Below are 16,106 nucleotides of genomic sequence, written 5' to 3'. Positions count from 1 at the left end.
CCAGCTGAGAAAGTTCCCCTCTGGTTATGGTCTCAAAATTAAGTGAGGATAGTTGAATATTAACCCCCCAACCCCAGCTACCATGGCCCCTAGTACAGGCCGTGGCCTTTCAGACCACCAACGACCTTTTGGCTGACCTTCTCACTATGCAGAGTCTATACAACGCAGCATGGCACGTCTATGGAGCCATGTTCAGATGGTACATGGTGGTGGTGACGTGTTGTCTGTGGTTGACATGTTTCCCAGTAGTGGAAAAAAAACATACTCTGGTTGTTATTGTCCCACCTGAAAGGTTCAGTCAGTAGATCTTGTTTGAAAGCATTTATTTTTGGTTTTATAGTGTGATTAGTGAGCTGAGTGTTCAGTAGCTTCAATAACTGTACTTCCCCCCCCTCTGTCCTCCAGGACTACACCTTGACAATGTACTTCCAGCAAGCATGGCGAGACAAGCGTCTGTCCTACTCGGAGATCGCCTACAACCTGACTCTGGATAACCGAGTGGCGGACCAGCTGTGGGTGCCCGACACCTACTTCCTCAACGACAAGAAGTCCTTCGTTCACGGCGTCACCGTCAAGAACAGGATGATCCGTCTCCACCCGGACGGCACGGTGCTTTATGGACTCAGGTAAGCCTTTTACCACTGCCCTTCCCATCGCATCATGATGATTAGAGGATTGATCACGATGCATAATGAAGTAATGTGATTGGATCAGATGCATCAAGTCTGACTGAGCCTCTTTAATGAACTCTGGTTTTATTTTAAACTATTGTGCCTCTTTAATTTTCTGCTCAGGCTGACACAACATGCAGTTAAAGAACTGAATCTGAATTTTTTCCTACAATTTGGGTCTTATTGTTGTGGCTTTGCCATCGTTCTTATCTGTTTTAATAGTGTTTTACTCACCAAGTAAACAGATGAGATCTGCAGCAACACTGCTAAAAATAGTCCACATGGGGCAGAAACATGAGCAGTCAAATGAAGCTAAGACAAATTCCCAGGTTATCTAGACCTATTTGGAAGGAAAAAACAGAGTAATATGCTAAAACAGTACTTAAACTGCATGTTGTAAACATCCATTACATTAAATGACTGACCTCCGAATTCCAGTTTGGCCAATTGTGCTCACTGTGCTCAACTTTGAAAAGAAATCGTTTATTGTTCATCGTTCAGTTCAAAATATTAAGCATATAACATAAAAATGCATTAAGATGTCCTATGAAACAAACACACAGCGACATAAGAATACACATACACATACATTTTAAAAGTTAAAATAGTAAAAAGATAAAACAATAAACATAAATTGAATAAAATAGATTAAACAGATGTATAAAATCAGTGTGCAGTTACAAAGCAGTGGCAAGTTTGAAACATCTATGTAAAATAACAGAAGGTGGTTATTAAAAATGTGTTTTTGGGCTTTGCTCAACTTTTAGCTGTTTTCCTCTGAAATACTGGAGACGTGTCGCTTTTCAGACGCCATTCAAACTGAAATGAAGTTATCTGTGAAAAGAGCACAGGTCTTTGGTTGCTGTGACTGTGTAGCGTCACTGGTGGTTTCTGGCTGTAAATGGTTTCAAACCAGAAGTGGTTCAGATAATCTGGTTGAACTCTGGTTGGATTGTTAACAGATCTCAGTAGTTACTTTAGTGAATGTGATGTGTGTCACATGGGCACAGCTGTGAAAACAAGACTCAAGTTGTAACAAAGCGGAATTATCCTTTAACTGCTGTATATAGGAGGAGGTATATGCCTTCATGCTTTTGCCTTTCATATCCCCTGATGATCATCAATATCAATAATTGATCGGTCGTGATCAATAATGAAGCAGCGTGGCACAAACAGCTGAAGTGAGACTGATTGTGCAGGATGGTTCAACCCATCTACAAGACATCTCTTTGTGGTGTTGGACTGCGATGCCTCCGAGGAGACTGTCATCCATAATTGAGAACTCATAATCAATAATGTAGCAGTTCAATACAAACACTGAATCTGTATTTGTACTGATGCTGCGTATTTGACTTCACAGGCTAGCTCAGCCCATCCATCACTGCTGCTGCTGCCTCTTCTGATCTGCCGCCTCCTCTTCATACGAGTGTGTGTGTGTGTGTGTGTGCAAATGATCTCAGATTAGAGTCCGTGTTTAAAAGATGAGATTATTGTTGATAATTCAAGATGTTGCAGCATTCAGTCACTCTCTCTCTAGACCGAGATGCCCTTCTTGCGCAAAGAGTGCTTAAAAAATTTAAGTATCTGCACTGCACCAGATTATTCATCGCTACATTTTGTTTCAACAGTCGAGAAATGTAATTTATAACGCTCTGACTCAATTATATAAGCCCAACACATATTTTTGCATAACAGCCAAAAAGCAACGGCGGCTAGGAGAGGGTTGTTGTAAATTTGAGGGTGTGCGTGCAGCAGAGAGATGTGGTTGTTACCTCGGATACGTTGTCCTTGTCAGTGCCGGTGCCTTCTGGCTCCTCTATTATTTGGTTTGTGGGTTTGGTCCAGGTTTTATTTGATGCTAGCAAGTCCAGACACAAGCTTCTGTCAGAGTCAGCCCGGCCAGATGCCTGTGCGCTCTGAGCACACTGACACATACCTGTAGAGACGGGCCGGCTGGTTGCAACAGCAGGGCTTTAGTGGATGTGGAGGAGATGGCGAAGTGAGAGGAGACTCAGAGTGGGCAACGGGAAAGCAGGTTGTATGTGAGCGCAAGTCCTGCCAGGGAGTGCATGACTGTGTCGTTATCTGCTTGGCTATGAATCCATTTTAGTCGTTATCATCAGTGTAAAGGTCAGCAGTGGTGGAAGAAGTATTTAGATCCTGGAGTTAAGTAAAAGTAGCAATACAACAATGTAAAAATTATTATTAGTAGTATAACTAGAAGTCCTGCATCATTATGTTCTCAAAAAGGAGTCATTATGCTGCACATTGTCTTCTGTCAGAGTTCTTTAGTTATATATTATATTGTTGTTATTGTTAATGAATGAACATATAAGCAGCCTTTTATTGGTGTATTTGGCCGACTTGGAGCTAAAGCTAACTACTTTATATTCTGTACCTATAAAGTATTCAATAAGCTGACCATATGTTTTGTTAGTAAAGTAATGACAGTAAAAGCAGCTGTTGAATAAATGTGGTGGAGGAAAAAACACATGTTGCCCTCTGAAATGTGAACAATAGCACAAAATAGAAGTACTCAAGTGAAGCAGAAATACAGTACTTGAGTAAATGCACTTCCACCACTAAAGGTCAGTTTACTGTGTTAGAATATCTCAGTTTTAAAGAGCCACATCTGCACCTTTTTATCTTATTAAATGTATTTGTCAGGGAACAGATTTTACATGTCAAAGTCGGTTTACTCCTCATGAGCAGTGCTGCTCAGCCTGTGAAAACAGCGGTGTAATGTCCTCTGCGGCTCGGGAGGAGAAAATGAAATCTGAGAAAATAACCTTGGTGATGTCATAGTCGGGGCTTGGAGACTGCTAATTTATACAGAGAGCAGAGAAAGAAATCCTGCCATACAAACTTGGGGGCATAGAGTCTGAAAACATGGATTTTTAACCAGCAGGGAGGGTCTAATGAAAAGATACGACCAAGTTGCATCATGGGAAATGTAGGAGCCAGTGTTTTAGGAGCTCAGTCCCATACTACAAAACTAAAAGTCAGAATATATTGACCTTTGGCTGCTTTGTAAGATTTGTCTGAATCTCTAATTTACTAAATTCAGTCCAACAAATCTTCTTCCAACATATAAACACAAGAATACGTGTAAACAATTGGATTTGTAAATTATACTATACATTTTATTGGTTTTATTTGCAAAGATACACAATTACACAAGTGAAAAATCTGTTTGGTGCTTCACTTCATTGCTTGTTTGCCTTCTTTTAGATCTCAAACCCTAGTAAGCATGACGTGCTATAAGATATGATGTTGTCTCACTACATCCTTGCATAATAAGCAATAAAAGTAAACCTATTATTGGCCTCAAAGGTGAGCTTAGATTTGTACTGAACTAACTAAAATTAGCTGAGACTGTACCTGAGGAACACCAATAGATTAGTGTTGTTTAGTTTGCAGGAGGCATTCGATGATGTGTGTGTGTGTGTGTGTGTGTGTGATCTGTGTCTATGCGTGGGTGTGTGTGGGTGGGCGAGTGTTATTTTTGGGGGGCATGTGGAGGAGGAAGGTTGTGGGTGTTGTTTACTCCTTATTCCCTGGATATATGGTGCATCCCAATCCTGCCAAATCCTGGTCTTCAATTACCAGGAGGAGCAGAAAATTGCAACAGTGCTCCCAACTGTCACTTTAGAGCTCGGTTTGACTCTCGGGGAGAGGCAGTCTGATCTAATTACCCGGCCCCTGAAAAGGCTCGGCCAATAACACAGATACCGCCCAGGCTGCGAGAAAAGACACACATACACACAACAGGAAATAAAAAAAAAACCCACATAAACTCCTCTCAGCCTTGCATTTTGTGCAGGAAAGGAGGAAAGACCACAAACATTCAGCGCATGACTCCTGATGCATGTCGCTCAAAATTCACAGAGAGAGATTGAGAAAAGAGGGAGAGCCAGAAAGACAGAAAGAGACATGAAGGTCAGACTTCATTCAAAATGGAGAAATTGTTAGGATTCTCCCTCCTCCCTCCCTCCCTCCCTCCTATCTCTCCCTCCCTCCTCTTTCTCGGTCCTCTCTCTCTCTCTCTGTGAATATTGTAACTCCTTTTGTGAGAGGACATATCCTTGTGCCATGGAGACTGACGTCCTCTTTTGTCAGGGCAAGGAGTGTTCCACTCTGCAGCTCAATAGATGACATCGCATGGCCAGGAGGAGAAAGCTGCTGAGTGGAGGAAGAGAGGGATTTAAATAAGCCTTTTTTTCTGTCAATACGATCAATATGGGCTTAGCATCGCCTTCAAAGTTATCCATCTCTCCCTCGAACTACTGATCAGGCAGGGCGGTTTGTATGTCGTGTGTGCCCAGATATGCCTGCACTTTAAAATTAAGAAAGCTCTCCTTTGATTTGGAATGCTTTGGCACACACTGGACTCTTTTTGTTGCCGCTGCAGACATTTTATTTTCACATTTGGCAACAGTGGCTGAGCAGGGAGAGACAATCCTGCATGCCATGTTTCCTCAGCTCAACACGGGCTCTCTATCCAAAATGGAGGGAGCTTCTCCATCTTAATTTAACTTCTAACTCCATTACAGTGTCCATGTAATAATATGTCAGTTTAATTAAGGATGCACTGGTTTGTAACCTGCTTGCAGAAAGCTCTCTCAGTGCATTCGGTCTCTGCTATGACGCTCCCTCGAAATGAGATTCTGTCTGGGAATTCGTGGTGGTTGTGTTATGTCCGTAAACAAGGTCATTTGGAATAAAGGTGCACAGGCTGCCTTAGGGGGGGTCCACACACACACACACACACACACACACAGCCCAGGCTGAACTGTGAGGGAACATGCACAGGAGGAAAAAAAACAGCCTTTTTTTAGAGCTCCATGTCCTATTAGCTCCGACGCAGAGCAAATGTAGCGTGTTTGAATCTGCGTGATCTGTCAGAGCGTGGCCTCTCCTCCGGCAGGTTGGGATGAGAGAGAGGGACCGGCCCTGATGTTGATGAAGAGCAAACAAGCCTGTGTTTCATGAACACCGCTGCCGCTGCTGCAGAGGTCCACGACAGACTCTCGCTGCAGCGGAGATGACGAGGAGGAGGAGGAGAGGCGAAGATGGGGCGGGTGGGGGGGGGGGGGGATCCTGCAGAGAAATCCTCATTCGTCTGTCCTCCTCCTCCGTTATTAGCTATTTATTAATTGTTGGCGTGGGTATTGGACATGCTAGCTAGGCCAGGGGATGCAGAAGCAGCTCTTGATCAGTGATGCAGAGTCTCAGACAAAAAAGCTTCGAGACTTCTGCTGATGATGTAGGTGGGCTATAAATAGGCTGTTATTTTTACCCCTGCCATTTTGGCCTCATTTCCGCTTTTCCCCTGTGCTTCCTCTGCCACCATAATGATTTAGTGGTGGTGGTGATGATGGTGAGTGATGAGTGACTGGCTGGTGAACATAACATCCCAGTTAGTTGTGGCCGTAAAAAGGGGTAAACTAGGGCAGAAATAAGGCTCCTGTGTTAATCCCCCAGTGCACCATGGCCCTGCTAACTGGCTCTTATATAAGAGCCCGGAGAGCAAGAAAAAGGAGGCAGAGAGAGAGAGACAGAGACAGAGAGGCTGAGTGTGTGAGAGAGAAAGACTGTGTGTCTCTACATCTCGAAAAATGAAATCCTAAACTTGCCAGGCTGGGCCCAGGGGAGCTGCAAGTCTTATGTAGAAGGATTTCAAATAAACTTTTGCTCTTAATTATTAAAGACAAAGCACTCTTCAAGTTTGTAGTTGTGATGAAGTTAAGAGAGGGAAGATATTGTGATTTAGTTTTTACTGCTACTGTATCCCTCCATGGCAGAATCGTTTATTCTTATTCACAATGCGGGGAAGCATTTTGAAATGCTACTAAAATGTGTACAGCTCAAAAATAACTGTCTTCTTAACTGGCTCAGAAGTGGGCACAGTGTTACAATCTAAAAATTATTGACATTTTTCTTTCTCCATCTCACCAAGTGGGATTGAGCCATATGATGATACACCGCACTGTACCATCAGACAATATACATTTGTGTTTTTTATATCATAGCAGTTACCCCAATAAGATCCCTTGATGTTTTAGGTCACTGTGTGTGATGCTGAAAATCAGTTAGCAACAATCAGAGGAACTGATTTATGACAATATTGGATACTGTTCATGATTTTTGCAATGATTTGATGAAGTGTTTTATTTCTTGGGTTAAGCAAAAACAAACTCTGTAGCCTGGTTGTTTCATATATATATTAGTATATCTTTCCATTACTCACCAATTTGTTTGAACAGAATTTAGTGTTAGTATCTTCATTCATGACAGAATAAGACAGATTTCCACAATAAAAAATAATTTAAAAAGCACTTGTAATAAAATAAGAATAAAAATTGCAGATTATGCTGGTAGATTTCTTTCACTTGAATTAAGAAAATGTGTCTTTTAGGATTCAAAAAATTTGTCAAGTTTTTTGGTAAAATGAGATCTTTTAAAAGTTGTAATCTGCTTACTACTAATGACTTCTCACAGACATTTTCATTGTCAGCTATGAATGAATGTACCACTAAAGCAATAGACTGATAGTAAACAGCTATGACAAGGGAAACCCAAGGTCACGACAAATACTTCCCCATATACTGGGAATTCTCCCACAGGCTGCTATTATTGTTAATGGTCGCATGACGCTATCATGTTTTATATCAATCAGTGTGTGTGTGAGTGTGTGAGTGAGTGTAAGTGTCTGTGGGTTTGTATTACAAGTCTAGGATGGTAGGTTTAGTCCCTGTGGTTAAATTGTGTGTCCAGTCTCTCTCAGACAGCCTCGGGGGTTTGGCACGGCCGGGTGCCAGCCCGTCTTAGCTCTGGCCAACTTGTTGTCTCTGTAACAGGAAGTACGTTGCGCTGAGTGAACCTGTCGGACGCGGCCGGCTTGCGCTCGGTGGCTCTTTATTACAGGAGTGTGTGACCAGAGGTTGAACCCTGTTCTTGTTTTAAATACTTATGGAACGAAAATGAAAGCCACTGCTGTGGTACTACATACAGTACACATTTTATATTCAAGTCTGAATAGTAATAAACAAATGAACACTGCAGGGCTCCAATGTCCACTTCTTTTTTGCAACAAGGTGACTTTTCAAGCACCACTGCTCTGTGTCAGATGAGGAGCATCGATACGCCACCTTGGTGCAAAAGAAAGTGAACGTTGGAGTCCTGCAGTGAGCGAGTGGATGTGTTTATGTGTTTGTTTTCTGATTTGCAGCAGCATCTGCCCTCAGTGGTTCAGATGTGCATGACTACTCCATGCTAATATTAATTGTATACGGTTCCTGCAGTTGTTATTATACAAGAAATAAATGTACTTTACATTTTGTACAGGAACAGGAAATGAAGCAATACGCGCACTGATGGGCCACAATGAAGTTTCACAATAAAGGGAAAATACTTATTTTTGTTCTGTTCTGTTCTCACTTTCCAGCTATTCATCTAATTTTTGCTGCTCTGATTAGCTAGTCTGTTTTCTTTTTTCCATTGCATCTAGTGTGAACATATTGCATGCTTAAAACCTACTGATAATTAGTGTAGTTTGTTGACTTGGGAAATAGCTCAAGTGTGAAAGAGCCATGAAATACTGCAAATTCAAAAACTAATGTGAATGTCATATCACAGCTCAGATCTCCTGGATGATTGTGGACATCTGATGGAGGAAAAAAAATTAACTTTGTAAAACAAACGCTGCAAAAATGAATGAATTCGTTCATTCAACTATTTATACAGGATGATCAAATGAAAGCAGTTTACTTTCGTGTTTTTTTAATTGCGTGCTTTAAAATCAAAAGTATGAAAACATGTACACAACCATTAAAACATACAAATAAAGAGAAGGATAAAACAGTGAAATGGTAAAAACAAGGGCATCAAACCACCAAAAAATAGGGGGAGAAACAGGGGAGATTTTTTTTTTTCATATCTTTTTAGGCCAGCAGCAGGAGCTGGGGCCCAGTGGAGAGTACAGAGGAGAGAGGTTATAACGTGCAGGGGTGGAAATGTTGAGGGAAAGCATTGCATAGTTGCAGGGATCAGCAGGAGGTTTCCTCTGAGACCCTGAAAACAGGAAACAAATGTAAAAAGGGCCGACAGAGCAAAGCTACGGGTTGATCACTTTATTTAATTCCATATATTTTTTCAGTTTGATCTTTGCCAAAATTAGAACAAACTTCTACAGAACTAAGAAGATGAACTCTGAATCAAATGCAGATTCAGAGTTCATCTTCATGCACCTATTTGATGATATTTTCCATATGAACCTGTTGTTTTAGGAGGGGCCTTTTTGTTTTGTTTTGTTTTTGTCATCATCCTGCTTTACGTACGTCGTACTCTGCAGTGAAGGTCAAATGAAATGAACTGAGCTGCTCGTGGCTCCTTCGCCCTGCTCATTGATGAATCCTTTATTTTCCATCCCACTCTGTGTGTAGGATCACCACAACTGCAGCCTGCATGATGGACCTGCGTCGCTACCCTCTAGATGAGCAAAACTGCACCCTGGAGATCGAAAGCTGTAAGTACCGTTGTCCCTAACAACCAGCTCTCACGCCCACACGTTGACGTAGAATTAAACAGATCCCACGTACACATGCAGCTCTGAAATCTGGTTTGAAAACTGTCTGCCGGCCCAGTGGCGGCAAGGTAGAGGGAAGGTTGATAAGACTGCATGTAAAATGCTGAGAAAGGCTGATGAGATATCAAGAGATACGCATCAAGAAGAGGAACATCACTAATGGCTCACTGACTGATAACATCCAGCCTAATTAATTCAACTCCAACTGCAGTGGCTTCCCAAGGCGTAGAGGAGCCTGATTAGGTCCAGTGTTTCAGGGATGTGCTGATAGTGGATGTTATGTGCAGCCTCCTCCTGAAACTGCCTCCATGTTTGTACAGTACAAAGAGCTCATTTCACATGGAGTTTGTAATTGTACGTGATCCGGCGTTCTCGAGTCGAGAGAGGAAGGGAGAGAGGGAGGGAGTGTGGAGGAACATGAGAGAGAAAGACGCGGTCCTCAGCGTGTTTTATCTGGGTCCCCGGAGAAAAGGATTATGGGGCTGGGATGTGGTGTAGGGCTCAGTCTTTCCGGGTTTGATCACACTATTGCCAGCAGCGTTAAGCACCACAAAAACAGTGCGGGTCAGAACCGCCTCTCGCTGCTCCTCTCCCATTATGCTCGCCATCTCTCTCCTCATCACTCTCTCTTTCCGTTTCTCATCTCCTTTCTTTGCACAGTCTCATCCTCTTCTTTTTTTTTTATCCCAGCCTTTTTATCTCTCCCTCCATCACTCATACTCTCTTTTTTTCTCCTCCTCCTCCTCCTCTCTCAGACAGCCCAACACAAAATGCGCACACACACTCCCTCCCTCTCTCTCTCACACACACACACACACACACAGCTCCAGTTTTGATCACCAGGCAGTATCTGCTCTCATATGGATTAACTGGCAATGGTTTTAACGTTGGAATTGCTTCATGCCAGAGCATGCTATTTTATTCAGACTAATGAGCCCAGAGAACTCTCACTTCCCTTGATAAACTTGATGCATTTTTAACAGACACAAGTCTTAAAACCCCAGATCCTCAGATACATCAGCAGCTCACTACTGCGGCTCAGGCCACTAGTCTCACATGCTGGGCTGCACTGAGCAGTGATGGATTTCTGACTCTCCAACACTAAAGATCTGTTGTATTGCATACATGCGAATGCAAATACACACCCACGGATGTATGCGTATCTTAGAGCATGTACTGCATTGTCTTTGTAGTCGGACTCACATGACAGCCCAGGTTGAGTACAGTGATCTAATGCATTGACATCTTTCCGAAAACAGACAGAGATGATGGTCCAGAACTAATGGAGCAACAGCCTGACTGACCAGTTATGTACAGGCTATAAAACGCTCCCTCACGATGCTCCTCGTGCCAAAACCTCTCTTTCCCAAACTCCTCAATGCCCTCTTGATTCCAGCGCATCATGGCTGACCAGAACTGAACCGAGCTGCACATCAAAACAGCAGCTCGGTGGACTCGGCCCTAATTGGGGTGATATGGGGTTGCACAAGCCTGGGACGACGATAATGCAGACGTAGAGGGAGAGCTCGCTGTATCTGCCGGTGTACAATTTCAGCATCAACCACATTATGCTTCACAGCTGCGCCAGTGTGATGTATTCAGTTTCTGTGCTTTATTTCATCTGGGCAGGAACAGCAACGTTTCCAGAAAAAGGCTGGTGATAATCTGTTATTTTCCACAAAGGCCCTGAAAAGCCCAAAACCAACAATGAATTGATTGTAGTAACTTCTCAGGCTGTGTAGCCTTATTTCTCTGTGCCATAAGGCTCCCCTGTTGTCCGAAAACACATCAATGAGCCACACCAGCACACTGGGTAACCCTCATTAGCATGGACACAAACACTTTAGTTATAGTACTATTTTAAATCCCACATACATCATCCTGCTGCTGTAAATACTCCCTAGAGCACCAAATACGCATTAATCTGCAGCTGAAAATAGTCCCCAGCTAATACACATTTTGCTCCTATTTGAGTAACGAATGCTAAAAGCTAAAGGGCCCAGCCTTTTTTTAAAAATGGAAATGATATATTTGTGACCTGTTGTTAGAGATTTACATCTCCAGTAGGAACAAATTAGCTCAGAGCTAAATTCCACAGACAGGATTAGTCAGGAAGTATTGAGAGACTGAATAACACGTCGACGGTTTGCCTCTTTTTATGGGATTTGTTGGAAATATAACGTCAACTCAGCGATGCAAGATGTAGGCAACATTCTCAGACCAACACCAGAGACAGAAGCCCTAATAGGTCTTTTCACAGCAGACATTTTGACATGGCACAGTAGTGACTGGTAGCGTGCATGCAGCTTCATGTAGAATGAAGCCATGGTTGGTATTATTAGTAACACCTGTGCTTTTCCTGTCAAAGTCAAAATGTCTGCTGTGAAAAAGGCCCATGGGTGCAGTTAGATTCCTGTCCACGCAATAACAGCCCAACAAGAACATAGTGACTAACCTCACCTTGACTGTTTGGGCCACAGCAACAAAGAATAATGAGTTAATTTTATGAAAAAAAAAATCAAAGCTTTGGACTTTAATTATTCATCACATCTGAATAGGTCACTGTCTCTATTTTGAGTGTGAGGCAGACAAAGTAGAACTCGGAGCGGGGAGATGGCTGCTCCCTGTTTGCCTGCGACGCTGTTCATGTCAGAGACAGTCTGCAACACTGACTGCAGCTGCAGCGGTTTCCATCCATGTGCAACAAACACATCGAGCTCCACATCGCTGCTGCTCACAGTGTTATGTAGCTTTTAAATAGCACGTGTTTGTCCCAATATAAACATGCCTCAAAATGGAAACATGTAGAGAGTTGCAGTCATTAGTCTTTAGTCTTTTATGTGCGTTAAAGTTGTGTCTTTTTTCTCTACTATGAACATCCATACAGTAGTGGATCCTCTTATATGTGCAAAAAACTGCTTTACTTTGAAAAGCTTCGGAGAAAAGATAAGAGCACACTTCACTTTTCAAAGGATCATACTTTACATGCCATTCATTCTCTAAAGCATGTTGAAATAGTTACAGTCATAAGCAATTACAGACGTTGTTTCAAGATGATGTAACTGGGCTCTGAAAAAACAAAGCGGTAATCCATCACAGCCAACACGTCGCTGCATTTACTAACTCTTCCTTGTTCGTGTGTTCAACATACAAGATTTGAGGGTTTGTTGAACATTGTAGTAATGAGTCAAATCAATATATATATTCATATATATATATATATATATATATAAAACACACAGTGAGCCGATGTGAATCTCTTCAAGCTAAATTTCAGATTTTTCTCTTCTCAGTATTTAATACTTAATTAGTAATAATTTTTCACATTTCACATTTAAAAAGCTACGACAAACATCCCAAAAAAACAGACATAATTGAACACACTCTCAGATGTACTTTGTGACCCCTTGTGGGGGTCTCAACCCACACACTGAGAACTACTGCTCTAGAAAATGGTAAGCAGTAGTAAAAACCACTGACACTGATGTTTAACATTACTTCACAACATTATAATGTATTATAGGCCATTAATGGCCGATGATAATGTTTCTCTAAGTGGTTGGGCTTTGGTCTCTCCCCTGCAGATGGCTACACCACAGATGATATTGAGTTTTACTGGCGAGGTGGAGATGGCGCAGTGTCCGGGGTCGACAGAATAGAGCTGCCACAGTTCTCTATTGTCGACTATAAACTCATCTCCAAGAACGTGGTCTTCTCTACAGGTACGCAACACAACAGTCAACTTTGAAAACTGGTCATTAGGAAAGGGGGTGTTTACAGTAAATGAAAAGCATTGTATAGGTTTTATCTAAACAATGAAAGATGCACACACACACACACAAAAGTTGTTTTTGGAGCCGGATGTGGCAGGTTCCCTAGTGTCAAAGAAAATATAGCTTTAAGTGGGTGCCATTGAGGAAAATCTATTTCTATCCCACTTCCTCTCTCCCTGTGCCTCCTTCAGGTTCCTACCCCCGCCTGTCCCTCAGCTTCAAACTGAAGAGGAACATTGGTTACTTCATCCTGCAGACATACATGCCTTCCATCCTGATTACCATCCTCTCCTGGGTCTCCTTCTGGATCAACTACGACGCCTCGGCTGCCAGAGTGGCCCTGGGTAGGATCGCCTCGCCACCACTGAACAGTGACCCTGGGAAATAACCCACAGCTAAATGATAACAGAGCCATTTGATATACATTGAGTCTGTGACATGTGGACATGTTTTCTAAGTGGACATTATTGTGTCTACCATGAGCCTGATCTCTGTGTGCACTGTTTTCCCAGCATTTACTTTTCTTCTTATTAGCTCTAAGCATGTGAGTGATAGCAGTGTGTGATAGGCTGCCTGGCTAAATGTCTGTTGTTCAGAGATGACTATATGCATGACTCATGCAGAGCGGAAAGCGCTGCAGCTCGACCTTGAAGCGTGCTGTCTTTCTCTCTGCCTGTCTGTCTATCGGAGCCTCTCATTGGTCAGAGATCCCAGCTTATCAGAGCCAGATCACGGCTAAATTACAGCCCAGAAAAAGTTGGCAACATTTGCCTAAATGCACCTTGCACATTAGAGTTGATGCTTCTACGCCAATGTCAAACTACCGAATGAAAGCCCCCTTTAGTGTTTAACTTGGGTATGACAGGTCAGAGCAGCAGAGGAAGTGGCTTTGAGCGTAATGTGTGTCGTTCTTGTCACACACCATTTGTTTTCTGGAGTGGGACACATGCGGGTTGGAGCCCCAGACGGTGCGTTCAGAGGGTAACATGATTTAAAGATCTGCCCCCTCCCAGCGTCCTGAGAACGTGTAGTAAGCCAGCGCAGCCAATGAGAGATGAGGCTCAATGCTACAGTGACACTGCTGGCTGCTGGGTTATTTATAATACGTGTGAATCTGACCAAATGCAGATTGTGCATGCAGATGACTAATGTATCAAACACAATGCGTGTATGTCAAAAAAACAGGTGAATCGTGCTGTGACTAATAGCAGATGTTTACAGTGACAATGTTGTGCTTTTTATATAGCCTACAGTATGTTTTCTGTGCCCATTTGAATACATGATTGGGTCTCTCACACACACACACACACACACACACACACACACACACACATGGTTTCAGTCTCATGAGGTTTTGAAATACCATTTTATCCATATGGGTTCACATTCTTTCAGGCCTGTCTGTTTGCTATAAATAATTACGATATAATGTACAAGATAAATATGAATGTTTATGTTCACAAGCTCATACTCAGATCGTTTGAAGATAAGCACCTGAGCTCAGTTATTTTGAATCAGAATCAGAATCAGAGTCAGAATTCCTTTAAAATAAAGAAGCAGGGCGAATTCCAATGAAATGAGACACATTTGTTCACTCATCCACTGCTCCCTTTATAATAGATGCTCAACAGTTCAACAGTAAATTTAGATTTCACACACTTACACTCATCTACATTTTGCATCATCAGTCCCCCAACTGTAATTCTGTGTCTTTAAAATGTAGAGCATTACATTGTGGTCAGTAGTCATGGACTCAGCTAGTGGCTGTACGAGGCTACTGAGGCACAGCAGTGCTTTGAGCTAAATGCTAATGTCACCATGCTAACATGCTCCTTGAGGGGGACACAAATGTGTACTAAATTTGGCAATGGCAAACCAACTCCAACCAACAGTTGGAGACATTGAACTCAGAACCACAAATGTCAACCTGCTGGTGGCGCTATGGAAAAGCCAGTCTGTAGGATTCGTCCTCTGTGGACCATGAATGTGTGTACAAAATTTAATTTTAATCCATCCAACAGTTTTTGAGATATTTTCCGTCTGGACCAATGTGGTGGACCGGCAGATCGTCACTACTATCTGATTCCACGAACATTTGATGTAACCCTTAGTCAGACTGACAACCTTATTCTTTTTTATTGTACCGATGATTGTAAAAATGTCATTACAGCGACTAAAGACTTCACTTTCTTTCTAAACGTGTGACCTGTGGTATCCAGGGATCACTACGGTGCTGACCATGACCACCATCAACACCCACTTGCGAGAGACGCTCCCAAAGATCCCCTATGTGAAGGCTATTGACATGTACCTGATGGGTTGTTTCGTATTTGTCTTTCTGGCCCTGTTGGAGTACGCCTTCGTCAACTACATCTTCTTCGGCCAGGGGCCGCAGCGACAGAAGAAGGCAGCTGAGAAAGCAGCCACAGCCAATAATGAGAAGCTGAGACCCGACCCCAACAAGGTACATGTGCAGACACACTTCCTCCAGATGTATCTGTGCTGTCGGTTAATGTGTGTGTTTGTTTCTGTGGGAGCAAATGACTTCTTCTCCTCTCAAGGTCAATGTGATGCTGTGATCAATGCTTGATGTCCTTTACCAGCACTCTTTACTCCTGCTCTAGCTCTCCGTTTCTCACTGGTTTAGCCTTGTGTATCCACTTTATCACTCAGACTAGGATCTGAAAGAGTGAATGCAGAAGCAATGATTGGCTTACTCTTTATCTCCATAATTCTGTGTCTCTCAAAGGGCAAGGCGCCTTGGAAAAATCACTGGCTGTGGTGCCAAAGCCTTCCCCTTACATTTCATTCAGCTGCTAACGTTAGCAGGAACAACAGCAACATAAAGAGAATAAAACACCCTTTCCTTCTGAGTGTGGCAAGCTACGATTTCCCCTAAGTAACAGTGCTGATTTTGTATGCTTGCAGTGGCTGGTGGGAAATGTAGTTCAGAGAGATGATGCTCTGTATGCCAGAATGAAACAGAGGGAAATTGACGCATATGACTCGATGTGGGATCCCATCTTTGTGGACGATGCCGCATTAGGACTAGGCGAGCAAAGAAATAAGGTACTG

General features: G+C 42.7%; 1 protein-coding gene across 1 annotated transcript in view; it reads left to right on the top strand.

Annotated features, from left to right (window-relative positions):
• gabrb2a (gamma-aminobutyric acid type A receptor subunit beta2a) overlaps positions 1-16,106 on the top strand; it is a 28,685-nt gene that overhangs the window by 11,107 nt on the left and 1,472 nt on the right. The window contains exons 4-9 of the mRNA XM_070836469.1: positions 406-626; positions 9,116-9,198; positions 12,843-12,980; positions 13,223-13,375; positions 15,251-15,495; positions 15,960-16,100. Of these exons, the coding sequence (XP_070692570.1) occupies positions 406-626; positions 9,116-9,198; positions 12,843-12,980; positions 13,223-13,375; positions 15,251-15,495; positions 15,960-16,100 (981 nt within the window). The remainder of the gene's footprint in view (positions 1-405; positions 627-9,115; positions 9,199-12,842; positions 12,981-13,222; positions 13,376-15,250; positions 15,496-15,959; positions 16,101-16,106) is intronic.

This window comes from Pempheris klunzingeri, chromosome 9 (genome assembly GCF_042242105.1).
Source record: "Pempheris klunzingeri isolate RE-2024b chromosome 9, fPemKlu1.hap1, whole genome shotgun sequence".
Classification (NCBI taxonomy): Eukaryota; Metazoa; Chordata; class Actinopteri; order Acropomatiformes; family Pempheridae; genus Pempheris; species Pempheris klunzingeri.
This window is presented reverse-complemented; position numbering and strand designations above follow the sequence as displayed.